The following is a 27,742-nucleotide window of genomic DNA, read 5'->3' on the forward strand; positions in this document are numbered from 1 at the left end:
AAATTTGGGCATCCTATTCTTTTTACGCTCTATCTTGCTTCAGAAAGAATTAAAGATAAAGACACTCCATGTTAATGAATTTTCCAAGACCCTGCAGTGTACCACTTAAAATGCTAAAACTTTATTTTTTATTTTATGGTTTTGAATAGATATTGTTTTAAATAAACTAGGTGTGCCTGCGATTTGAACAGGATATATAACATTTACTTTCTGTTTCATCATTGTCATTTATTAGCATAAATGATTGCCCTTAACTAAAATAAAATAATGCTTTCAGCAATTTTTAGTGACAAGAACAAGAGAGTTCTTGTCCTTACACTAAAAGTCCCTGGACATTTATTCAGGTAATGTTTCTGTCCTTACTTTGAATATATTTTTAGCTCTACCCATTACTATAACATAGTTGGCAATCTTTTTTTTAATGATTTTAAGTTGTTCTCCTGTGAATAAAGTGAACAAAACGCAACAGGTGGACCATGGGGCATCTATTTTATCCATTTACAGGACCTTATATATTTTTCCCTGGTTCTGGTCTGTGTGCTCTATGTAAGGGAAATCTGATAATATGCACAAGGGAGGCAGACTAACACTTCATTATCCTCACAGATGGCATTATTCAACCTCACCTGGAACTTGCTTGTGCCACCTTCAAAAGCTGAATGAAACGATCCACAAGAGGTAAGCAGATGGGTCCAAGAAGCAGCTCGAAGTTCGGCTGCATGAGCTCTGTCAAACCCTTCATGAAGCTGCTATCACAGCAGTAGACCTTGTTATGTGGAGTTATCATGTAAGGAACAAACGTGTAGTTCCCAGTGCACATCTGTGGAGAGAGGAGGCACCAGGAGGCGGTGAGCTGGCCTGCAGACTCCACACGTAACCCCACGTCTTACCTCAGTGGGTCATTTTGAATAATAATCCTGAATGTGAAGGGAAATCAAAAAACCTCATTTCTTATGTATGACCTCTGAGAACATAAATCCTCTCCAATTTCTTTAATTGCTTACTTAAAGATGATATAAAAAACCAGCACGACTCAATTTCCATCAATCAATTAAATATTTATTCATCATTTCTCATGGCCAAGGCATTATAATCTATGCTGCAGGAAAAACAGGGTAATTTAAAACACAGTCTTCAGCCTTCAGGGAACTTCCATTTTAGTCAGAGAGACACAGCATAAATACATAGAAATAATATGAGCTCATGTTTAAGGGCTGCCCACGTGACAGCTCTGTGCGTGAGATGCCAGATCAAGCTGTTCCCTTCCAGGATGCTCTGTCTCAGTCACAGCTCCATTAGTGTCCCAGTTCCTAAATCTAGAGGCCCTGAAGTTATCCTGAATGCTTCCATTTCCTTCACCTACTATAACCTGTCAAAGTCCTGTCCAGTCCATCTCTAAAATAACTCCCATATTTGCCCATTTCCCTCCATTTTCTCTGCCGCACTTCGACATGCCTGGCCCGAGCCACTGTAAGTGGCTTTTAGCTGGTCTCCTTGCATCCACTCTTGCCCTCGAATCTATTATCTACGCAGCCATTAAAATGATCTTTTAACAACCTGTATCAGATGACTTTCCTTCAAGCCTCCTCTCCTGCTCCTGGGATAGAGATAAAATGTCCCTGTAGCCTACAAGGGCCTGACTATCCAAACCTTGCCTCTCTCTCTCTAACCTCAGCCCGTGTTGCTCTCAGCTCACTCATCACGACTCTGATGATGCCAAGTGAGGGTGCACTAGTGCAAACAAAAGTGGAGCTGGGAAGAATAAAAGAGAAATTGGATGGGACACCCCTGAGTAAGTGACTCTGACTGGCGCTGAGGGCTCACAGAATGGAAGTGAATACAATTTAAGGATTTGAAACTCTGAAAGTTGGGCAGTGGGAATCATGGAACGATAAAGAGCAGGAAAGAAAACGTAATTAAAGCTGTGCATTTTGACAATGTGGGCAGAAAACAGAGTGAATTGAAAGAGAAAGAAACAAGATTTCAGGAAATTAGGTGGGAAGCTATAAAGCCTGACCAGATTGGCAGCGGCAGCAGTGGACAGTTAACGCACGTGCTCGATGTCAAAAAGAATGAGTTACCGAGACTCAGCCAACTGGTTGCAGATATTGAGAGAGAGGAAGAAGGCGACTCCACAGTTGTAAATGGGGCTCCCTAAGAAAGACTGGGATCCTGAACGAAAAGCAAGAACTCAGAAAGCAGACCAGTCAATTATGTATGAACAGATTACGCTTGGAGGGCACTTATTGTATGTCAGGTCATACACAGAATCTGAGTTCCAATTAAAATATGAGAAGAACTCACGGGAGAGGCTGAGATCTGACCTGGGGTGCGTAGGGTAATGTGCACACTTTTGAAAGGCTGGGATTTATGGGAAGCAGGACATCTAGAGGGGCCATGTTCAAAATAGAGCTGGACATATATGATTGGAAATATAAAAGGGCTTCAAACCAACATACAGACCTGGGAATTCTCTTGTATGGTTGAATCTGAGGAAATGGGAGTGACCTCTAAGAGAAAAACCAGAGAGAAAGAAAAAAAGCAGAGGGCTGAAAACTAGAATGAGATGGCTGGAAAACTCGATCACTCTTCTAGGGAGCCCAGGAGCCCAGATAATTTGTTCCATGTCAGCATTACAGAGAACAAGGCATTACTTCTCTTACCCTTTGAACTAAACAAATGGGAGCAAACAATTATTCACCACTTGCGTGTGACAAAGAATGAACAGTCATTATCTTCATGGCAGCCCACTGAGGAAGGCGATCTTGTCTCCATCTGACAGGTGAGGATTCAGGTTGGGTGGCAGAGGTCACGCAGCTGGGCTGGGCTGTGCCTGGGACTCCAGCCCAAGAACTCCTTCTCTAGAGGGCAGGCCATTATCGCTAGGGGGCTGGGCACTGTCCTGAGTGGCCTCAGCATGCTGGCATACCAACCCTTTGCCTCAGGTCACCTTGCACAGAACCCTGCATGAACCAAGTTACTGATGAGAAGTGCCAAATGCCGTTACGGCCAGACTTAATTATTTATGAACATGTTATTCTTTGAGGCACTCATAGGTTAGGTAATGAGGCAGAAACTGGACCTGACTCCCATCTAAAGTATGAGAAGAACCTCTAAAGGTTGAGATTTGATTTTTAAATCAAGTACATGAAATTGTTCCTTTTCCAAGTTCTCCTTCATGGAACAATAATTGGAAGACTGGTCAGGAAGAGAGAAAATAAACATATCCTGCTTCTAAAATGTTACCAAGGTCCCACAGCAGGTCCCCCCAAGTTAATCCTTTCAGCCAAGCGGTTGCCTAAGCAGAAAAGAAAGGCAAGTATATCAAGAGGTTGCTTTTCAAAGCTTCCGGAGCTTAAACTATGAGTGGGTTATAAAAGAGCAACAGAATCAAATACTCTTGTTTGACATAAGCACTTGGACTCAAAATTACAAAAGAAAAGGCTCTGAATCTTCAAGTCATGAAAATAAGGACAAACAGATGAGAAGCCAATAAACCAGAGAAGCACTATTAGAGTTTTGCAATATTATTCTTCTGTTGCTAGATAACGTTCTGTATCCTCAGAAGCCTTAATAGCATGTGTATTTGTGTATAAGACAAGACATAGAATACATTATTTTTGAAATACTGGGCACTGGGGAATAATGTATCCGTGTAAAACTAATTCTGGGAGAAAATGACTATCAGATGTCTAGGGGTGTGTTGAGCACTGGAGGGGTAAAAAGAGAGAAATGAGAGTCATGCAAGTAGTAGAGAAAATCAGATGCCTGAAACTGTCTTTAAATCCCATGGAATAAGTCTTCAGAATCCTTGTTGAAGGTATTCAGCATGCTAAGGATTTCTCCAAGTTCCTGGCCTCACTACATTTTTTTGAGTCTCTTCCACATGTTTCTAAGGCAAAAAAATTTTTTTCCAATGTCCCACTGTCCAAAAAAAGGGGAGAGCAAAAAGCTGCAAGAGGTCTACAGATGCTCCTAGACCTGAGCTGTGAGACAGCCCAGCGAGCGCGCAGCGGGGAGAAAGTGTGAGAAGGTTATCAACTGCTGAGAAAAGCACTTTTTCAAAATAATGAACACAAATAATACGGGAACATTTATTCCCCAAGTTGGCTCATGTAACTTAGAAATATCATTACTGCAATTTCTATTCACAGATTGCTACTAATCCCCGAGCCTGAAATGAGTAATAATCCAAAGCAAGTGAAAGCAACGACTTTGTGACCAAGAACAGACACCTGAGATGCAGCAACGGTCTTTTACTCATAAGATACTAGTTCTAAAACATTTCAACCTGCTTCTTGAAGTAGAAACACGATATTTCCTTAAATTTCGAAACACTAAGTCATGGTCTTAACATAATAAGGCTAATCTTTCTGGTCTGTGCTTGTTTTCATGGCTATAAAAACTCACAGCTCAAAATCTAGATGTAGTCTCTCCAATTATCTTCACTGCTGTTGTTAAAAAAGATGCCAATTCTGTTTTCCAATTTTTAAAAATTACATAAAGATGTACACATAAGTGTGTGTGGAAAATGAATTAAGCTTCTGGGAAGAAATGCTTTCCACATTCAAACATATTGAAATATATGCTCAAAATACTCAGCTTTGGAGGAAACCCAGTACTGGAAACACTGTAGCTCACTCAAGTCAGTGGGTGACTTGATTGTAATGTGCAGTATTGGATCAACTTATAAACCTGTTTCCCCACTTTTCCAATCCATCACTGGGCATGATTAGCTCTTCCCTGACATTCAGGTAAATGCTACCCCTTCTGAAAGACCTTCCGTGACTAGTGGAGAGAAGAGTGGCCCCCTCTTTAGCACACTGCCTTATGTTAATTTTCTAATTTGTTTGTTTGCTTACTTGTTTATTGACCTTCTCCCCCAACTAGACTCTGGCACTCCTCAGTTGTTGCCTCCTGGGACAGTTATGAATAAGCTGTTCCACTTTCAGACCCTATGGTGAATCCCTTGCAGCACCAAGCCCCGAACTTGATGCACAGTTCATGTTCAATCAATGTTTTCTTAATAAATTCTGGTACACTGAATTGATGCCTGAAGCAATAGTTGCTCATTTCCTATTGAGATATGAAGGATGAGTTTTTAATGGCAAAATTATTTATGTTGCAATGAGCCTCTGACTTGAAATCTTTCATTTCTTAAATCTTAATTTCTTAAGTTTCTGATCTGAGGGAAAACTACCCATTGTACTTTTAACCATATCATCTTAGATGGAATCCTGTGCAGATCTTTATGTAGTATGTTATTTCCACACTGAGTTACAGTGATGCATTCTTCAAGATTTTAAATACTGGTTTACTTTCCAAAAGGAACAGTACAACCACTGGCATAACAAGGCTGATTCCAGAATATATTATAATTTTTCTTCAAGCATTTAAAAATGTTTAAACTTATTTTGATCACTTTTGAACTTTAGTTTAATTCTGGGTGGAGGGTATGAATTTTTAAGTGTAGTCTCAAAAGGTCTCAGAGTGTACTCTACAAGACTTAGGATCTTAAGTCAATCTCAACAGACAGATGCTTGATAGAGATAGAGGTATCTACGTACACATATCCCCATGTATATGTGTGGATATGTATATTTATAATCTGTATATAAACAGTGTATATATGGATACACAGTGTATTTAGAGACACAGATGTGTATATATAGATATACATACACACATATGCACACGTATGTGTGTGTGAATCTGTGTATCTATATATGTTGCTTTAGTGCCACTCATAATTATTCAAAATTGGATATACTATGGGAAATTTTTTTCTAAACCATAATTATACATGGAAGAAAACAGATATCAGTGTCACATCCCATTAATATAAAGTTTCAATATAAAGCAATATTTATGTAAAATAACCCATATTTATATTGACAAGTCAGAAATTTTAAAAAGGGAAAACAGATAGGAATTAACCATTTACAGAAATGGAAAAAAACACCAGAGATTAGGTGATGGAAAAGAAAAGATTAAAAAGTTTCTGGAAGGGTTAAGCAAAATACTCACAGTATTCTTCTGGCAAATGATTTCCTGAAAAGTGAGAAAAGAAAAAAAGTAAAGGAGAGGTTAATACAAAATTAATTAATTCAATTAATCGATTGAAATATTCTATGTGGAAAAATTTGTATTAACGATTTTATTATTTATTATTAGCAATTGGAAATTTAGAATGTGTAGAATAGAAGGTGTTGAATAAGTTCCTGCATCTAAATTACAGTCTGATGGAGGAGACAGGTGTGCACAAAAGTACCATCTGTGGTTTAAGGAACACGGCACAAACATACAGAATCCAAAAACCGAAGAACCTAAAAATCATTTCTACAGCATATGTATGTGTGGAATTACCTTATCAGCTGTGATCTTTTCAGGACGAGGTTAAAATAAGTATGCTTTCCCAAAGCACAGTCTCACTCAGGCCTAGGAAGGAACCTAGCAATATGCTTGGAAGAAAGCTGGAAATAAAGGGTATTGGCTACTCATCTGAGTGGGCAAATCCACACGTAGACAATAAGGACATCTGATAATAACTGTCATATTGTTACATCTTGTACCATAAGAAGCGAAATACAATAAATGCACTTCAGGCAGTTTCTGTATCTACTAGGTTGTGAGAAACAAGTGAGATCATGCAAATAATGTGGCTATACCGTGTCTGGAGCAAAGCTAGCTCTCATGTTACTATTCCTAGATTTTAAAATGACTAGGACATGGAAAAGATTATCTAGAAGGGACTGTCGCATAAAGGTTTCACTGAGGTTGGGGGATGATGATTTAGAAAAAAGAGATGGGACAGTGTTTTGGGAAAGATGGCATGTATGTTGCTATGAGAACAGGACACGTATGGCATTTGTGGAGCCTCAAGAGTGGTCCATCTGGCTAAGAAGAGGAACCTGCTCGGGCAAGGTAAGAGGGGAGCAGAGGAGCGATGCAAGGCCACTGTCCCTCATCCCAGCATCAATGTGGGGCAAAGGGGCACCTAGGAGGGCTTTGGCTCAGAGCAGTATGTAAGATTCTTGAACATTTAAGGGTAACAGATGAGTAAACAAAAATCTATAGAGGAAGGAATTGTGTAGGGTAATTCTGACAGTCATAAAGACGTATGTAAAATATTAAAAGAGACCCTTCAATACCTTACAATCTTGTTGATGAAAAAGGGACACATACACATTTAAAAAGGAACATCATAAGCTTGGATGCTCAGGTATGTATGCACACACACGCTACGTCAAAAGAGTGATACTATGCAAGGGCTGGGGATCCTAAGGGAAAGAAGATGTTCCTAGAGATCCAGGAATATTGAGAAGGTCGGCAGAGAAAGTGGAACTCAAAAGGTGCCATGTCACGACTTCCAAAGGCAAAGCAGGGAGGTGGGGATCCGGCCAGAGGACCAGGAACTGCAAAGGCCCGCTTAGAGAACAATAAACATTATTCCTGGGGGCTCCAAAAGACCGTTCATTGGGAGAAGTATAGAAGAGAGAAATAAGGGATATTTGAAAAAGACCTTGAATTTAATCATTGGGCTAAAACAGAAAGTTCACTTTGGCACATACTGACAATACCAGAAAGTTATCTGGGGCCTTAGTGAAGATGGCCTTGAATGCCAAAATAAAGTACTAGGTTCTGCGGGCATTTGGGCACATGACAGTGCAAGTGTTTTCGTAGGTGAGTGATAACACGTAAAGAAGTATCAACACACACAGGGACATGTTTGTAAAAGCAAAGGTTGGGAACAACGTAACGTTCTATCAACTAGAAACCGGCTGAATAAACTATGGTACCTCCATTCAATGGAACACACTGCATCTGAACAAAGAATGAGGAAGTTCTCTATAGAGTGATATGGAAAGATCTCCACGATATACTTACTGCTAAGTGAAAAAAAGCAAAGTACAGAAAGTTTTACCCTGTGCTGCTACTTATGTATATAAAACAGAGAAAAAGAAAATTCTAATTTGTATATAAAATCTCTCTAGAGGGATACACAAGAAATTAACAGTGGCTGCCAACAGAGAGGGGAGTTGGCTGCTGGGGGAACAAGGATGGGAGGATGACTTTCCACTAATATATCCTTTTGCACTTATAAATTTTTGTATCATGTGAATATATTACCCAAGAAAGATAAATAAAAGATAAACCTTGTTAAAGTTTTAAAAATATGAATTAGATAGTGGTATAATACAGGGAGAAGCATTTAGATAGCTACTGCCAAAGAACAGGGATGTCAAAATAAGGACTTGGACAATGGTGGTGCCCTGGGGAATGGAAATCAACAGAGAGATGAGTGACATTGTTGAGGAAGGTTGAAAGTGGCTTCTCCTACAGTGTTTCAGAGGTAGTTAATGCATCTCTCTCTCACACACACACACACACACACACAAATGGTTCATGAAAAACAAATAGAAAAATGTTGGATAATCACAAAGCCAAGAACATAGTATGTAGAATTTTACAAACTTGATTTATAGAGCAATTTCCCCTGAGTAGAAAACTATACCCTTTCCTGTTATAGGCATATCCTTCTCTCATCCTTCTAAGTAACTAAAAACGCCCTTCTCTGCATTCTTTATCACATAGCATCCTCTCCGCATAGCTTAAGAAACCTGTTCTCTGTGAAGCTAGCCTTGACTGCCTTCAATGACACCTAACCTCCTAACAGAAGCAGATGACATCCTTATTTTGGCCATCATTACCCCTCATACAGACCTCTATGACAGCACTGCACATACGACATTGCAAATATCATTTCATATGATTCTCTCATCCTACATCATGAGCTCCTTGGATGCGAGGGCCATGTTTTGTTCGTATTTGTATCCCAACTGATTGCCTGGCAGGGCATGTAGTCAGTAGTCAATAAAAGGACAAATACATTAATTAGTTAATGAATGTATAAAATACTGGGCCATGAATTTGGGTAGATACGTTTAAGTCTTGGCTCTGCTCCTGACTGGCCACGTGTCCTTTCACCTCTGTCTAATGTAACACACTAGGAGCTGGACTGAGTGATTGCTGGTCCCTTCCAACTCAATATTCTATCATTTACTTTTGGCTAAAGGCCTATCACAATCAGCTGTTGTCCTTGTGTCACTGGAAGGAGAGATTCCCTCATGCCCAGCACAGGAGCTACTCCATCATTATTTCTGTTGGGCGCACCAGGCACAGAAATGGAGGTGGTATTGAAGAGAGCTGTGGGGAGCGCTCAGTGAGCTGAAGGCTCTCCTCTGGCTGGCACCATACAAAATAACCACAGCTGCTGTTGGCCAACAGCCAGTCCATTAGGTCTTCCTGAAGAATTGCTCATTGAAGTAATAACCCTCTTGCAGGTCTTTTTTGCATTTATTTCAGGTAATATATGCATTATAACAAATTATAGAACTATATTAAATTCATCCCTGTAGAAATCTACTGAATTCTTATTAATGCCTGCTCATGTTTTATAGAAGTTAAATGGATACAAACAGTTCTCTTGAAAGAAATATTGTTTCCTCACAGTGTATGATACAACCCGAAAGAGGCATCAACTTTAAAGAAAGAAAGGTACTTTTTGTGCATTTTAACTCAATAAAAATAAATAGCAAACAAGACCTCAAAAGGTATCTAATTACCGAGGTGGAACAGTGAATGTTTATTTTGTACTAAATCCATTGAAGGAAAAAAAAATAGGGAGAAGGGGAATACATTTAAGAGGCAACTGCAATATTTCACATCACTTCATGGAAACTTCTCATCTAAAGTGCCTGGAAATAAAAAGAAAAAAAATCAACATAAACTCTAGTTCCTTACCAGTGAAATGTTCCTAAAGGTGCATTACCCCACTACAACTTCATTCTTACCTAAAGTCTTTAGGGGGCTTTTGATCAGTGCATCCCCTGGCTGTGCCAAAAACATCCCCAAAAGTTTTTCAATACTCAAGGACCCTTTGATAATTAAACAAGAGTCTAGCCTAGGTCTCATTCCAAGGGAAGACAAAGACAACTTTGGATAGCTATTTGGGACAATGTAACACTGAAGAGGTCATTGTAAGGACAAATAAATGGAGCACCTCCAAAATTGGAAACTTTCTGTGCCTAAAATTTAGGTAATTACAGCCAGGGGAAGGAAGTTGGGAACAGCTGGTGTGAGGCTGCCAAGTCAAATCCACTTAGGGTGGAAGAAACAGAGTTAGCAACCAGGATCTGTTTCCTGAAAGAAAATAAAGGAATGGGCTGGGAGTCCTCGGCTAGGAAAAGAAGACCATGGCTTCCTGCTGGTGACTTCCTGGTTCTTCTCTTCAGAGATCTCTTTCTGTCCCAGTGGAATATGGCAAGTTTTCCACTAAAGTTGGGGAAAAAGGAGTATTTCTTCTATTCCCCAGCTCCATCCTCTTGCCTAATTGTAATGCTTCAAAACTAAAGAAAGAAATATCAGATGGGCTGTTGTGAATACCACGGGCCTCACTAAGAAGGTGGGACTCATCATTACTCTCCACATCTGAGCAGGCTTGGGATGAACACTCCAACACAGATGGCACAGAATTGGCCCATCTTTAAAGTTGGGGGAAGGGGAGGGAAATAGCTCAGTGGTAGAATGCATGCCTAGCATGCACAAGGTCCTGGGTTCAATCCCCAATACCTCCATTAAATTTATTAAAAAGTTGAAAACTAAGTACATTTGTGCTTAAATGTTATGCTTACATGAAAGCTTAAGTTTAAAAAGAAACAACTCAATCTAATAAAAACCTGGAAAATCATATTTTTAATGGATATATGAAATCTGCTGACAGATTAGAGGGAAATGTACCTAATGACAAGTCCCAAAATGTGGGGCTTGTCCTGCTCTGACACTTATTATCTGTGTGTGCCTCTAAGTCATTGCATCTCTGTGGATTTATTTCTTGTCTGTAAGAAAAATATCTTCCATCTGTTCAATCTATATAGTAAGTACCTAACTTGTCTATCTCATTGGGTCATTTTTAAAGATCAAATGAAATAAGTTTGTGAGAGACCTTTACACATTTTAAAGCCATATGCAATATGAGGTATTAATACTATCAAAGCAAACAACCCAAATGCAATCCCTACATTATCAGATACAGAGGTATCTTGTACCTGTGTTGTTCATGATCACAGGGAGAACACATCATAATCACAGGTAAGACATATGAGCAACTGTCAATAAAAACAACCTGTAACCCAAATCAGGTTAAATTATACTACGGCTGGAAAGTAATCCTCAAAGAAATTCTAGACTCTCTTCCCCTCTGCTATCAATTTTGTTTCATGTTTAAATAAATATATCTTTGTGGGAGAACTCTACTGTAAGTAGATACATGTCTTTAAACGGGTCTGAGATGCTGAAGAGTGACATTTTATACACACAGCATTTGAAAGAGCTTCCTAACACAAACGTCTTATAGTCTATCATTATTATTATAATCAACTTCCCCTTCTTTGTCACCAGCTGTTTCTTTCAGCAATGCCTAAAGAAGCCATATCATTCAAGTGCAGGTATTCCTTAAAAAAAAAAAAAACTGTATTGTGGAAAAGTTACAGGTGTAATGAATTTTGGTACAGTACATTACATTTTACACATAGATATCAGTAAAAATTTCAAGGATGCATTTTGAAAGGGCTCAAATAGGATGATGTGTTGGAGTGCCACAAAGGTCAACTTCCACAGAAAGATATTTATAATGAACAAAAGGGAACAGAATTCAGCAAGCCTTGCCCCATTTGGGTGGGAATTGGGAGGCTTGTGTGCAGAGGTATTCCTTCTTGCTCCTTCAGGTATTCAAAGTCATGGGCCTGTGATGAAAGTCTCTATGAATGAAGAGACTATCTGGTGTCAACCCAGTGACATGATGACCTCTGCCATTCACTTAGCATAAGTTTCCCTCTTCCTTTGATGAAATGGCATTAAGATGCTATGGGACAGGGAAGCATAAAGAAGGAATTACGAAGGAAAGCAAGGACCAACTTTATCCAATATATAGATAATTCCTTTGAAGATGTGATATTGCTAATTGACATCAAAGAAAACTGGATTCTCCAGTCTCAAGCTTTTTCCCAAGCCTCAGGGATTCAACAACTGGAAATCAACTCCAGCTAAAGAAATCATTCATCTAGTTCATCAATTCAAGATTGTCATAGAAAATCTGGATAAAGCATTGCTTACGTGTATTACTTATCTGCTCTTCTCCCAAATTAACTTTTTTCCTCTAATTTGACATGGAATTATTATAGCTCAGGTAAAAGTTAGATCATTTCTGAAATGAGTAAAATAAAAGAACAAGACTTTTCTTTTCTCTGAACAGAAAAAAAAAATCTTTCCATGAAATATTAAGAAGTGTATGTGATGGCTTGAACAGGGGAGACACAGAATGCCATGGTTTACAAATCACTGGTCAGTTACCAAGTAAACAAGACACCTGAGGCAAAAGTCCAGGAGCAGTGCTGTTATGTGGCGCAGGGCCAGTGTTTCTAGTTCACAAATCGTTAGACTATTTTATAGGATTATATTCTCAAGTGACCTTTCTCCTAACACTTACTGTGTACTTTGTATCGCTAAGTTAAGTGCTATTTTAGAGTGCTGAAAAGAATGTAGTAAGAATTCGCTGTAAGACTAACATAATTATAAACCTTTGGGGTAACACAGATTTTAATTCCATACACAATTTAATCTAAAACTAAATTCATCTTATCTACCTTGGTAAGGGAGGTAAAACTTTAAGAAAAAGAAGTCGTGGGTGCAAGCGGGAAAAACAGTTTTTATGGGTTTAAGAATACTCTAGAATCTGAGCAACTTTGCCAAATACATGTAAAAATTCAACTTAAGTTCAAGGTATTTATAATAGAAAGTATCTTGATCTCACCAATTTACTAGAAACTGACACAATCATCAAAATTTACAACATGGACATTACTGCTTGCTCTTTTCAAAACTATAATTATTTGCTTCAAGGGGAAATAAGTGATCACCAGAAAAACAGACTTGATACCCAATTTCTCACACATAAACTCTAAAAGAGATTAGATCCCTCTGTATCTACAGATAAACATCAGGGGTCTAGGTACCACAAGACTGTTTGAATGAGCAACTGTGGTTGTTCTCAAGGTTCATCTATGTTGTAGCATGTGTCAGAATTTCCTTCCTTTTTAAAAAATATGAAAATGAATATATATATGAATATGCATGACTGGGACATTGTGTTGTACACTAGAGATTGACACATTGTAATTGACTGTACTTCAATTTTAAAATATTTCCTTCCTTTTTAAGACTGAATAATATTGCATTGTGTGTATATACCACATTTTGTTTTATCCACTCATCCTCTGATGGACATTTAGGTTGCCTCCACCTTTTGGCTATTGCGAATAATGCTGCTATGAACATGGGTGTACAAATATCTCTTTAAGATCCTGCTTTCAATTCTTTGGGGTATATACCCAGAAGTGGACTTGCAGGATCCTATGGTAATTCTGTTTTTAACTTTTTGAAAAACTGCCATACTGCTAAAAATTGCTGATTTTTAAAGGGCTACTTTAGTGATAGTATTACAACTTTTGGTTTGCATGCCTACAATTTCATGCTAGTCAGATACCAGTCTAGAAAATACTAGATTCATTGAGGCAGAGGAAGAGTTTCAGCCATCACATGGGTAGCTACTATATTCAGTGAGATCATGAAGGATTAAGCATGTAGATAGACTGCTGTAGAGGACAGCCTATAAAGGCAAATCCCATCTGGAAAGTAAATTTTCAAGCAATGGATACAGAGAAACATACTACCAAATTTCTTGAACAAGGAATAGTCTCACATAATCATTATGTTTCAACACAAGCTGTGTCACCACTAACTGATGTGCATCTCAATCTCTAGACAAATATTTATTTTCTAAAGCATAAAATGGGAATAAAGCCTATCTTAGTGCAGAAACGAAGATCCAAATACAAGTGAGACTTTCAAACCACAGCTAGAACATTAAGAAAAAGAAGCTTAAGAAATATTTCGAGATTCACATGCCCAAAATATATGTAAATTATCCCAATGAATAAAGAAAATAACAGACCATAGAAACTTCCATTAAAAAGGTTATTGTGAAATATTTCAAGTATATAAAAAGTATAAAAATTAATCACACACCCCTTTAGCACAGCAAAGAAAACCATCAACAAAACAAAAAGGCAACATACTGAATGGGACACGATATTTGCAAATGATGTTTAGTAAAGGATTAATATCCAAAATACATAAGGAACTCATATAACTGAATATCAAGAAAAAACCTGATTAAAATATAAGCAGATGATCTGAATAGGCATTTTTCTAAAGAAGACATACAGATGGCTAATAGATACATGAAGAGATGCTCAACATCACTAATCATCAGGAAAATGAACATCAAAACCACAATGAGATATCACATTACACTTGTTAGAACGGCTATCATCAAAAAGACAAGAAATACCAAGTGTTAGCAAGGATGTGGAGAAAAGGGAACCCTCATGCACTGTTGTTGGGAATGTAAATTGGTGCAGCCACTGTGGAAAACAGTATAGATATTCCTCAAAAAACTAAAAATAGACCTACCATATGACCCAACATTTCCACTGCTGGGTATTTATCGGAAGAAAATGAAAACACTAACTTGAAAAGATACGTGCACCCCCATGTTCACTGCAGCATTATTTACAATAGCCAAGATATGGAAGCAACCTAAATGTCTATCAATAGATGAATGGATAAAGAAAATGCGGTGTATATTTACAAGGGAATAATACTCAGCCATAAAAAGAACGAAATCATGCCATTTGCGATGACATGGATGGACCTAGAGGATATCTATGCTAAGTGAAATAGAGAAAGATAACTACCGTATGATTTCATTTGTATGTGGAATTTAAAAAACAAATCAAACAAATAATGCAAACAAAACAGAAACAGACTTATAGATAACAGAGAACAAACTGATGGTTGCCAGAGAGGAAAAGGGAGTGGAGATAAGGAAAATAGGTAAAGGGGATTAAGAGGCATAAAATTCCTCTTATGAGATAAATAAGTCACAAGGGTGTAATGCACAGCATAGAGAATCTAGTCAATCATATTGTAATATGTTTTGTATGGTGACAGGTGGTGACCATTTTGTACTGTATAAAAATATTGATCACTATATAGTAAACCTGAAATGAATATGATATTATAAGTCAATTACATCTGAATTAAAAAATTAAAAATTAACCAAATGTTTTCATACCCCCATGTATAGACCACCCAGACTGAGAAATACAATATTACATATGTAGTTGAAGTCTCCTGTCATCTCCTCTCAATTCTACTCCACTCCTGCCCTTCAAAGAGGTAACTATTCCGAATTTACTTATAATTCCCATGCAAACATCTAACCTTTTATAACACATATGTACACAAAAGCACTGTCTTACATGTAATTACCTTTTGTATACATGCATCATACTGTACACAGGCTTGTATAATTTTTTTCCCTCAATGCTGTTTTTGAGATATATTGATAGTGATACAGAAAGCTCTAGTTAATTCATTTTAAGATCTCTATAACATTCCATTAAATGACTATACCAGAAAGTATTTATTTATTCTTCTGTTGATAGATACTAACCAACTCTTCTGGGGGTGGGCTTATTACAAACAATGTTATGCAATAATATTACATACTCTAATAAACATCCTTGATTATATCTCCTTATGCATGCCAAAGATTATTTTCCAGTACACATCTAAAGGAGGAACTGCTGACTCCTGGTGATATGCTCACTAGATATTATGAGACACTGCTAAACTGATCTTTGAAAGGTAGTGGCAATACATTCTCCCACCAACAATGCACATGTTTCTCACTCTTCACAGCCTTGCCATTGGGATTAGAAGGGCTTTTAACTGTTGACTATTTCATGGTGTGCAGTGGTATTTTCTTGTTCTGTTTTGCTTTCTTTTTCTACAAAACATTGTTTAAAGTGAGTGGGGAGTGGCCCCGAAAAAAGAGAGGAAGGTAAACTAGGGAAAAGGGGCAAGAATCACAAGGTTTAGAGCTGAAAGCTGTTGTTATTAAAGGAGTTTCTGACGATAGCAGAAATGGTTCATTAAACAACTTCCTCACTCTACTTAGTAGCTGTTCATTATTTCTTCCAAGCCCTTTCTGATGACAGATGCATTTCGTGAATCTGTCCCACAACTCATTGGCCAGTGGGGTCCAAACTTACTGTTCCATTTACTGAGAGACCCCAAGTGAAGATCTGGTCATTTCTATAATACATGAAATAAATCAGAAAACAATTGTTACAGCAATTTCTTATTTTTAAGTAAATGTAAATTTTAGCATAGAGTCTCGTTTACAGGCACATAAGAAATTTTTATGTTATTTATTTAAAGAAAATTGTGAAAATTGTGTTATTACAACGCTAAGGGGAAAAAAAGAACATCAATTTCCCTCTCTCAAAATGCAATAATGATCATTTTGGGGGGAAAAAATTAAATATTTCATTCTTACCACAATAAAAGAGCCCTTGTAATTCAAAATGGATACAAATCTTATTGCAAGTACATGATTAGACTCTAAGTATCCTTTCATATGAAAACTCAGACATAGGTTTAAAGTACTTTTATTGTTCCCATCAATTATTTTTCAGGAGCTTAAACTTACAAAAATTTTCTCCTAAGATTTCTTCCTGAGAATTTGCTGCCAAAGAGAAACTGCTCTCTTCAACAAAGAGCAGTAGATGAAAATAAAACTGGTGCAGCTGTACTTTCTAGGTGTCCAAAGAATCAACCTAAGTGAAGCTAGACACGTCACAAGAACAGCTTCCTCATTCAGTCTTTGCCCTGTGAAAACAGGGAGTCACTTCACTTCGACTTTATTTGGCTAATTCATACACAATATATTATTTATAAATATCTTTTATTTTATTTATTATTGTATTATTTTATTTTGGTGGGGGAGGGGAGGTAATTAGGTTTATTTATTTTTAGAGGAGGTACTGGGGATTGAACCCAGGACCTCAAGCATGCTAAGCATGCACTCTACCACTTAAGCTACACCCTCCCCACTATAAATATCTCCTGTTCTGCCTTATTTCACAGCCGTTTTCCTTTCTGTTGGTAGATGGCAGGGATTATAGTTACACCTATAACTATCTGCAACAGAAATAAATAAAATGAAAAATACACACACACAGACACACACGCAGACTTTCTTCAGAACTGTAGGAACTTCTAGGGCTCAGAAGAAATTGTTAGACTGAAAAAACCACTTTCTATCCCAGAGAACTTTGTCCTCTGCAATCAGACACCTATTTGGGCTTGAAATGAACTAAAGAAAATGGCAAAAGCTTAAGTTAAGGAGGAAGACAGAAGAAGGGGTGAATGCTGCATGGAACAACTCAGGAGGTATGGTTGATGGATTTTTCCAAGTGAGCACACTTAGCAGGAAAGTCTGATATCCTTCTAACTAGAAGTAATTTCAATGAAGTTTAGTGGTGAGAGAGGCAGGCTTTGGAGTCAGGCAGATCTGATCCTAAATTTTACATATCACCTGGGGCAAATGATTGAATTTGTTACGAGTCTCAGTTTACAATCCTATAATTTGGTGATAGACTGTATACCTCATAGGGATGTTTTAAGAATTAAATGTGAAAATGTATGTGGGTAAAGCACTTAATATGCACGTAGTAAGTGCTCAATAACAAGCAGCTACTGTGCAGAAGATAAATGAGTATATTTTAGGTGGATGAACCTCTTTGAAGAACTGTTTATTCAAGTATCAATAACAGTTCTACACAAAGGCTGGCTGAAAGCAATTAAATAAATCAGCTTATTTGTCCCACACAAATTTCTGGTAAGATTAGCTTTATCTCTTTCTCACAAATGTTTAATTTAAAAAAATTTCCCTAGGAAGGAACGGCCATGAAATTAAATCGCCAGATACCAGTAGGGCAAGAATAAAAATAGCAAAGAGTGAAAAATGTCCAACATAACACTGCCGGCTTAAAAGAAACTTAATGTAAAGAAAATAAAATAACAGAATAAAAAGAATAAATAAAATAACTTCACTCCTTCATCAACTACTAATATATGTTGTAAATAGGTCCAAATCAAAATGTTTAATTAAAAATACACCCTTATGTTTCACTCATATGTGGAAACCTTGGGGGAAAAGACACAAACGAACTTATTTACAAAACAGAAACAGACTCACAGACATAAAGAACAAACTTAAGGTTACTGGTGTGAGGGAAAGAGGGTGGGAAGGGATGGGTTGGGAGTTTGAGATTTGCAGATACTAACTGCTATATATAGAATAGATTGACAAAAGTTTCTTCTGTATCACACATGGAACTATATTCAATGTCTGGTAGTAACCTATGATGAAAAAGAATATGAGAAGGAATATATGTGTGTATATGTATGACTGAAACGTTGTGCTGTGCACCACAAATTGAGACAACATTGTTAAGTGACTAGACTTCAATAAAAAGAAAAAATAAGTCATCATGAAATGGATGATACATTAATTAACAGGATAAGTCTGGGGTAAAATTAAGTAGGGATTTCTTAAAGAATTCCTCCAGGTGAAAAGCAGATCTAGACAGAGTTGGGGAAAATCTCTTAGAACTATTGCAGAGTATTCTGAAAAGGGATAACCTATCAATCCCCAACACAATGCCTGGCATGCAGGAAATGTATTTGCTAGATGACACTCTGCAGATTTTTTAGAAAAAGCTATACAAGCTTTAGATACTCAGATAAAAGCAAAATACTACTAAATTTTTTTTTTTGCATAGATTTTGCAATAGAGACCTTCTTATACCAACTACTAAGCTATTAGAAATGTGGCTTTGGGTTTCAGGGCTCTATGTCCCAAAGATGGCTTTGATTTGGGAACTCGAAGATACAGATGAGAAAAAAGCCACAATGAGCTAGATGGAAGTTTCACAAAGGAAATGAAGGCTATCAGGCTCAGCACGAGTTTCATGCTGAACTGTTAGATGCTTTTCAAAGACTCACACAGTGTAAAATCAGTTGGCCTCACAAAAGCATTTTAAGCAATCTTTTTGGATGGAGGAAATACCCTCCTATCATTAAGTTCCATTAACGGAGAGGATGACATGGGACACGCTGGATCTTGTAGACAAATACAATAAGTTTTTATTCTTCCTTCCTCATCTTAATTGAAATCATATCCCTGTTAAACAGGATGGCAATTTTCTGGGGATAGAGAATTTCTACTCAGAGTACTTCCAGTAGGAAGCGTATTTCTAGTTGGAAACAGGTGTACCCAGTGAAACCCCCAGTGATGACACAGCACGAGACCTTATGCAACCTCCTCTTCTTTCTCCAGTGTGTGTACTCAAGACTTCCTATTAACAGTCTCATCAGCTGCAACTCCAACTGGAGCTCAGACCTCAACTCTAAGTTTTTTCCTACCTGTGTATGATCAGATTTCCACACTGAATTCCAGATAAAACTCACAACTTAACTAGTCACTGTTGCATAATGATCAGACTGACAAAAACATCCTTTCACAAACATAAGCTGCTTGAGTGCTTTGTGGATGACGGAGAGGTAGCCCTAAAACACTGGTGCCTAAAGTAAATATTTAGTAAACAAGTGAGGTACCTTCAGTGACTGCAGAGAGTCTGAATTAGTATCACAGTAGAGGATGATGTTGTTGGCCATGCTGAAACTTTCTCTCACTCCAAGGTGGTAAAATAAGGACGGCTGCCGGAAGGCATCACTCATCTCCACCACGGCAATATCTGCAAGCAGAAAGAAAAGTCCGCAAATGATGACTCCTAAATAATGCCCAGTAAGCACATTTTAGTTTCAGTAACTTAGTATTCAAGGAGGAAATGAAATGATAGGGATTTTCCCTCTTCATTTATCACTGAATTTTAAATTAGCAGTTCTACTCGGAAGTGGTTTTACAAACTGCAGCAAACCTGCATTTTTTAAACAAGAAGGAGATCATATAATTACTGGAAACTAAGGAGAGTCTGCAATGGTGGGCCTAATGGTCTAAAATGGTCTTAAATTTCAGCATTGATTGAAAACAATTTAACTAAGGTTCCAGTAGCAGATCCACAGGAAAGAGTGGTAGGTAATAAACATAAAATAAGATTTAAAGAACCAAATATGTAAGATTATGACTCAATCCAGAGCTGTATTTTATAATTAATTAATACCTAGCAAGTCCTTAGCAAGCATAATGAAAAAAAGGAGAAAGCAAAGATATAGAAATTATGACTAGGAAGGAGACTATAACAACAGATAACAAATTCTTCCAAAGCTCAAAGATAACTAACACCAAGGCAGTATAAACCTAATACCAAAATTTGACAATGTCACAAAGTTAAAATTCAGATTAGTGTCGAACTCATTTATGTATACAGACAAACAAAGTAAAGAAAAATGAGCAAAATGCACCAAGCGTTATACTATAAGAACACTAGGTCATGGGTTTAAAACTTATTTTGGGAATGCAAGGATGGCTCAGTGGGAAAAAATCATCAGCATCCCCAAAGATGCCCTAAGTACTTTAATTAAAATTCAAAATCTATTTCTAATTAAAAATCGTTGCAAACTAAAAACATAAGGGCATTTCTTTAAAATGAAGAATAATACATATTTCATAACAATTGCCAACTTTGTGCTTATAGGTATTCCCATGAAAATCAGGAAAAGAACAGGTTGTCAATTATTCTCACTACTAGCTAGCTTCCTGAAAGTCCTAACTAATATAATAATACTTCAGAGTATGTAAATATAATTCTATAAAATAAAATACACAGTTATCATTACTTGCAGATGTTATGATTGCCAACCAAAAAATCCCAATAGAATCAATTAAATAACTATTATAAGTAATAATATAAAATAGTAAGGTGTCGAGAGGCAAAATTATGAAAACTAAGAGCTTCCTTTATAATCACAATAAGCTTTTGGAAAATATAATAGTTAAACAGATCCCACTCACAAATGTTAACATACCTTACAGCACATTTAACAGATGATGCTAATTTGTTTAAAATACATGCACTAAGTGACAGATGAAAGGTTAATATCTTTATAAATCATCTCTTATTGATCAATTTAAAACAAATAAGCAACCATAAAAATATTACAGTAGAAAATTAGGTTATGGACATAAGCAGGAAAAATCACAAAGTATAACTAAAATGGTGAATATAAAAAATATTCTACAACTCACTACCAATTAATTCATGTTAAGCCAATAATAAAGCCAAGTTTTTTTGTCTAATAAGTGGCCAAAAATATTTCAAAATATCCAATGAAGATGTAGAGAAAAGACACTGTTACATGCAAAAGAAATGTAAATCTTTTAGGAGACTGAAGTCCTTAAAATTATGCATGCTCTTTAACTCAATAATTCCATTCTTAAGAATTTGTCCTGAGAAAAATTCCTACAATGTGACAGATTACTTGTAAGTATATCCACTGAAATATTATTTTTACAATAACAATGGAAAACGCCTGTATGTCCATCAATAGGAAAATGGTTATACATATATGTAATTATAAGCACATAACGATAAATTCAAATAATGGCATATTATATTATTTAACCATTGAAAACTATATTGTAGAACATTTAGCAATGGTGCTAAATTCAAGTTATATTAAGGAAAAATGTTAAAATATAATATATACATAATAATGGATAGCATATATATTAAAATATAATGTAATTACATTTAAAATGCGTACATTATAATATATATATGTCCTGTGTGTAAATATGCACAGGAATAAAAACGGTCTGGAAAGTTTTCCACCAAAATGTCAACTGTGATAATAACTATGTAATAGGGTTATGAATTACATATTCCTTTGTATATCTCCTATACTTTTTACAGTTTCTATTATGAAGTTGATTACTTCTGTAATTGAGGAACCTACCAAAATATAAGAAGAATGTAAAACCAAAGTGCAGCACTTTTATAAAAAGAATGCAGGGCGTAAGGGTTTAGGGCAAGTGGTAGGGCGCGTGCTTAGCATATATGAGGTCCTGGATTCAATCACCAGTACCTCGTCTATAAACAAACAAACAAACAAACAAACCTAATTACCTCCCCCCTCCACACACACACAAAAGAATGCAGAACCTTGAGAAGCTGTTTGATGCAGCTGGCTTTATCTAATGAACGTGAAATTAGAACCTACATTCTGTGAAGGAGAAACAGATCAAATGCAGGCTAAAGACACAGAAGATTTAGTTAGGTGGTGAAAGGGGAAGACAAGTCAAAGGTGCTTCAGAAGATTCTTTTTAAGACTAAACACAACTTCAGGGCTCTTTAATACAAATAAAGTCTTTTCTTTTGGGGTCCTTAACATTTCTACATCAAAAACCAACACATGAATAAAATGAGTCATTGCACCCCACCCACACGCCCATCTGCCTCCTGCACCCACACAGCTTCCTCCTCCCACAAATGCCAGCCAGTCAGTCACCCCGCTTCAAAATCAAGAGACAGTATAAAATGCGGGTGAAAGAAACCAAATAAAACAGTTGCTGATGAAAAATAAATGAGAGCTACGCCAAGAAAAATACTAGCTAAGTTAAAGTAGTGACAAGAGAGGGGAAAATGGGTTCTTCCCGAAGAACTGACTCGTGGAATTTGATGCTAAAAAAAAAAAAAAAATGCTGCAGAAGGCTTTCAGATTAAGAGAGAAACTAGACATTTAAAATAGATGGTACAAGCAAAATAAGGTCTATTCATTATATCTGAACATCCAAACAGGAATGGACCCATTTGGGGATGCAATGTAGAACATTAAAGATGCTTATTTGTACAGTAATTTTAAAATACCATAATACAATGTAACTCAGAAGACAGGCATTTTCCCTACTTCAAATCAGGAGAGTGATTTGTTCTAATATATTTGTATTCCTAATATATTTGTATTTGTAAATTTATTTTTTAATTTCCATTGAGTAAAATTCACTCATCATTTTTGCTAAAATGCTCAAAGCTTGTGCTCTTTTTTTGTTGTTCTTGAGTTTGTTTTCTTATTGTGAGTTTTGTGTGTTCTTTACATTATCTGGATATTTTTCCTTTATCAGATATGTGATTTACAAATACTTTCTTGCAGTTTGTGACTTGCCTTTTCATTCCATTAAGTGTCTTTAGAAGAGCAGACATTTTTAACTGTAATTAAGTTCAAATTTATCGAAGTTTTTCTTTAATGGATCATGCTTTAGGTGTGGTATCTAAAATTTTTTCACGTAACCCAAGGTCATAAAACTTTTCTCCTATGTTTTATTCCAAAAATGTTTGGGTTTTCTATTCTAGCCCATTGATCTATGGGTCTTCCTTTTGCCAACACAGATGTTCCTTGACTCACAATGGGGATATGGCCAGATAAACCCACGGTAAGCTGAAAATATTTTAAGTTGAAATGCATTTAATACACTTAACCTACGGAACATCATAGCTTAGCCTAGCCTACCTTCAACATGCTCAGAACATGTACTTTCGCCTACAGTTGGGCATGATTATCTAACACAAAGTCTATTTTATACTTAAGTATTGAATATCTCACATAATTCATTGGCTAGTGTACTGAAAGTGAAAACAGAATGGTGTATGGATACAGAATGGCTGTAAGTGTATTGGTTGTTTACTCTTGTGATCGTCTGACTGACTGGGAGCTGCGGCTACTGCCTCTGCCCAGCATCACAGCAGAGAATTGTGCCACTAGCCCAGGGAAAAGATCGAAATTCAAAACAAGTATGGTTTCTACCGAATGTGTATCACTTTTGCACCATCATAAAGTCAAAAAATCGCAAATTGAACCACCATAAGTTGGGGACCATCTGTGCTATGTACGCTGTTTTGACTACTGTAGCTTTATGTTAGGTACTGGAACCAGGCAGTGGGAGCCCTCCAACTCTTCGTTTTCAAACTTGTAGCTATTTTAGTCTTTCTATTTGCTATCCTGTATAAATTTTAGAATCCATTGATAGTTAAGAGCTATCAGTTGAGATGCAAAAAAATTCTCCAAGGATTTTGACTAGAATTATAATGACTCTATAGATCATTTTAAGGAGAACTGACATCTTAACAGCATTGAGCCTTTCAATGCATGACTATGGCATATCTCTTCACTTATTTAGGTCTTCTTTGGCTTTGTCCATCAGTATTTTGTAATTTTCAGAATACAGTTCCTACACATATTTTGTTAAATTTACCTAAATGTTTCCTTTTCTTGGTGTTATTATAAATGTTACTATTTTTAAAAATTCAAATCCCAATTGTTCATCGCTAGTATATAAAAAATAGTTGATTTTTATATATTGACCGTATATGCTAAGACTTTACTAAATTCACTTATTAGTTCCAGGAGCCTTTTCTTTCTTTCTTTTTTTTTTTTTTTTTTGAGTGAAGGTAGATTTATTCAAAGAGATACATTGAAAGGCAAGAGAAAGGCCATGAGGTGTGGGGGTTGGGTGCTCAGATTAAAAGTAGGTACACACTCCATAGACAGAGTGTGGGCCACCTCTGAAGAAAGAGAGAGAGGGCCGGCCTCTTTCTTTCTTTCTGAACATGCTCTGGGAGTTTCTACATGGACAATCATATCATCTGTAACTAGAAATGGTTTTATTTCTTCCTTTCCAATCTGTGTGTCTTTTATGGTTTTTGTTTTTGTTCTCTGGTTGGTTGTTTCATTTTGTTTTGTTTTGCCTTGTTATACTGGCTAAGTCTTCCAGTTACACAGCATTTCTTAAACAGCAATATTTCATTACCTAACTAAAGAAAAGATTACCTTATTATGGCTACCTCCTAACTCTGATGGATATCTTCTCTAAAGTAGTAAGATAAAAAGGTGAAAATTATCTTCCTTGTGAAATGATCCTAAGACATGTTAAAAAATACAAAAGATGATGCAATCATAACAAACTAAACAAACACTTGATCCTCCCCAACTCTTAAAACCCATTTATATGAGGCACAGTTTATCTACTTTATTTCACAAACACGTATTTAGTAATTACTATGTGTCAGGCATTATATGCTTTTCAAGTATTAAATCACTTAATCTTCATAATACGCCTTTTGTGGTAGACAATATTATTATTTCAGGACACTGAGGTAGAGAAGGTATAAGTAATCAGCCCCAAATCAGCCTGAAAGTGGTAGTGCCGCTATTCAAACCCAGGCAATCTGGGTGGAGAATTGATACTCTTAGTTCTTAACTGAGCCACAGCCTAAACTTATAGGATATGGAATTTCCAAAATCAGAACACAAATGAAATGCAAAGATAGATTTGGGGACTAATGTATATACTCCTGTAATGTATTTCTTGATTAAATGCACTTAATAACTATCTGAGTTTTGGTGGTAATGTCGTGAGTAAAACTGCCACATTTAAAAATTTAAGGCCATGTCAGTCATAGACAAAGACATGAAAATCTCTTATGATTTTAAATAAGGTGTCATTTCTTTCCTTGTTCCAATTAAATTAATGCTAAATGGAGAATCAGATTTGGTTCACCAGGGGTTTATTAAAGCGTAATAAATTTCTAGGGCAAGCACATAAAATTGTGGAGCCTAGTTGCATTTTGGTCAGCAAATGGCAGTGGTTCATGGTCGGTGCTAGTTTATCTGTTCTTTTGTAATACCATATCTATTAGTTAAATATCTCATAAGAGCTGAGGCTACTTGTAAAAAGCAGAGTTGAAGGAAGTCATTGATGTTTAGTTACTTTTTATCTGTGCAGTTTTTTCCTTCGGTATCACTGGTGACAAAGCAAGAGCCCAGGAGCTATTCAGCTTGTACTACCTGGTCTGTGAGGTGCTCCAAAATCCCATAATCAGTGGAAACGTCCCAAGTTATCCCATAGAACTACCCATCCAGTCACGATGGATTAATCCTCACAATGACCCCTTAGTACCAATTTAATTCAACAAACATTCTGAGTCCCTGTTATATTAAAAGGTTCTCTTTTATTTGCTATTATGAAACTTAAAAGAAAGAAAATGAATGAGATACGTATTTTGCCTTCTCTTGTGGGTCAGAAACACATGTTGGCAGGAACCAATACAGGGCAGAAGGCAGCTGGCACTGGAGAAGTCCAAGTAGTGATGCTCAGAGGGCAGAGAGGCCAGCACTGGTGGGCTGGATGACAGAGGCCTATGTGGGTGAGGCATTAGCTGGCAATGGAGTCAAAAAGTGGAGAAGTTCAAAGAGCAGCTCTGGCACATCAAAAACATTGTAGAAGAAGCCAGAGGAGGAAGGGTGCCTGGTCAGAGAAATATGGAAAACCACAGTAAAAAAACTCAGCCAATTCCCAATGAGATCCCCAATGGGTGAACCAAGAGAAATCCTCTACAGAGCAGACACTAACCCCTAAATGACCATCCCTTCCCAATTCTTAACGGAAGTATAACCTGTATTCCATTGATTTTTCTATTTTATGAATGAATAAGGGGTATTTACAACTAATCTACAATATGAAAATTACTACAGTATTACTCATGACCTAAAAGCAGTGCCCCAGTAGAGTCTCCTGAAGACTCGAAGTCAATTTTCCAAAGTCTGGTAGGGATATAATGTTGAGAAATTACAAAACTCCTATTGTGCAGCTAGAAATATTGAGATTTTCAGGAAAGACACTAGAATACTCTATCATTGTTGTTTTAAATTGGTCATGGTTGGGCAATTCCTGCTATAAATGACTACTCCTTTAGTTTCATCAGCATCCCTTTATTTTCTTGTATGTCATTTGGTTAACCTTACCAGGTATAATGATACGTATTTGTATCAACAATACATTTTGGCCCACAATTTCCTCATCACTAAACTCCAATAAATGCATGCCCAGTGATGCAAACATGAATCACTCTTATGTTGCTAAAACAAGTGTATAATGCTTTCCCCACCCCAGCTCGAATTTGCTTGTTTGATGCTTGTTTGTTAATTACACTGAGGTTTTGGTTTTTTTGGTTTGGGGTTTTTTTTTTTAACTGAAAAGTGAAGCCTGGGAGGTAAGTGATCAGATGGACTTTTTGCACTTCCAGAGTCTGGTCTTTTAAAAATGTTAGAGACACTGCACCTCCCAAAGAGCCAGTTGGGGAGTCGGGAGAGGAGGGAGGAGTGGAAGAGAGAAACCTAGACAGGAGAAAGAGATGAGGAAGAAAGTGGCGAGAGAAGAGGGAGGAGAGAAACAGCAACAGAAAGAGGGAGCAGCACCAAACAAGACTGACAGTTTAAGAAAAACAGTCCCCTTGCCCAGACAATAGCTCTAAGTGTTCAGTTCACGATGTGGCAGCTTTAGAGAACGTGACGGAGAAGGAGCACACGTCCGCAGAAGGTGCCATCCTGAGTGGCAAGACCTAGAACCACAGCTCTCTGCCAGGAGGAGATACAACCTCAGAAAAGCACACCATGGAGGTGATGAGCTGGAAGGGGAACCTCCCCACCTCCAGTGGCCTTGAAAGGAGTGATGAACATGCAAAAGACAGGAAAGCTATTTTGTGATTTCCAGTTTCTGAATCCTAAACAAGTTTCTGGATGGATGACATTAAACAATACCTTAAATTTTCTGGGTTTCAGTTTCCTCAACTGTAAACTGAGGATAGTAACACAGGTTATTTCTCACACAAAGCTGTTTTAAGGATTACTGTGCACTAGACACAGTAAACTCTCAACATACTATGGTCATTATGTGGAGCCACTACAAGAAATG

General features: G+C 37.0%; 1 protein-coding gene and 1 long non-coding RNA gene across 6 annotated transcripts in view; one reads left to right on the forward strand and one right to left on the reverse strand.

Moving 5' to 3' along the window:
- Window positions 1-27,742, reverse strand: part of MAP3K5 (mitogen-activated protein kinase kinase kinase 5) — a 202,219-nt gene that overhangs the window by 99,666 nt on the left and 74,811 nt on the right. For 4 of the 5 annotated variants that reach the window (XM_032485005.1, XM_014562399.2, XM_014562398.2 and 1 more), the window contains exons 2-4: window positions 19,651-19,790; window positions 6,028-6,051; window positions 627-820 (exon numbers count right to left, since the gene is read on the reverse strand). In XM_032485005.1, coding sequence (XP_032340896.1) covers window positions 627-820; window positions 6,028-6,051; window positions 19,651-19,790 — 358 coding nt within the window. The remainder of the gene's footprint in view (window positions 1-626; window positions 821-6,027; window positions 6,052-19,650; window positions 19,791-27,742) is intronic. The other variant, XM_032485004.1, reaches the window with a different exon arrangement.
- On the forward strand, window positions 18,838-27,359 carry LOC116665421. Its single transcript, XR_004322021.1, has 3 exons — window positions 18,838-18,960; window positions 21,378-21,386; window positions 27,349-27,359. It is a non-coding gene; the product is annotated as an uncharacterized LOC116665421 (long non-coding RNA).

The sequence above is a fragment of the Camelus ferus genome, chromosome 8 (genome assembly GCF_009834535.1).
Source record: "Camelus ferus isolate YT-003-E chromosome 8, BCGSAC_Cfer_1.0, whole genome shotgun sequence".
Taxonomy (NCBI): Eukaryota; Metazoa; Chordata; class Mammalia; order Artiodactyla; family Camelidae; genus Camelus; species Camelus ferus.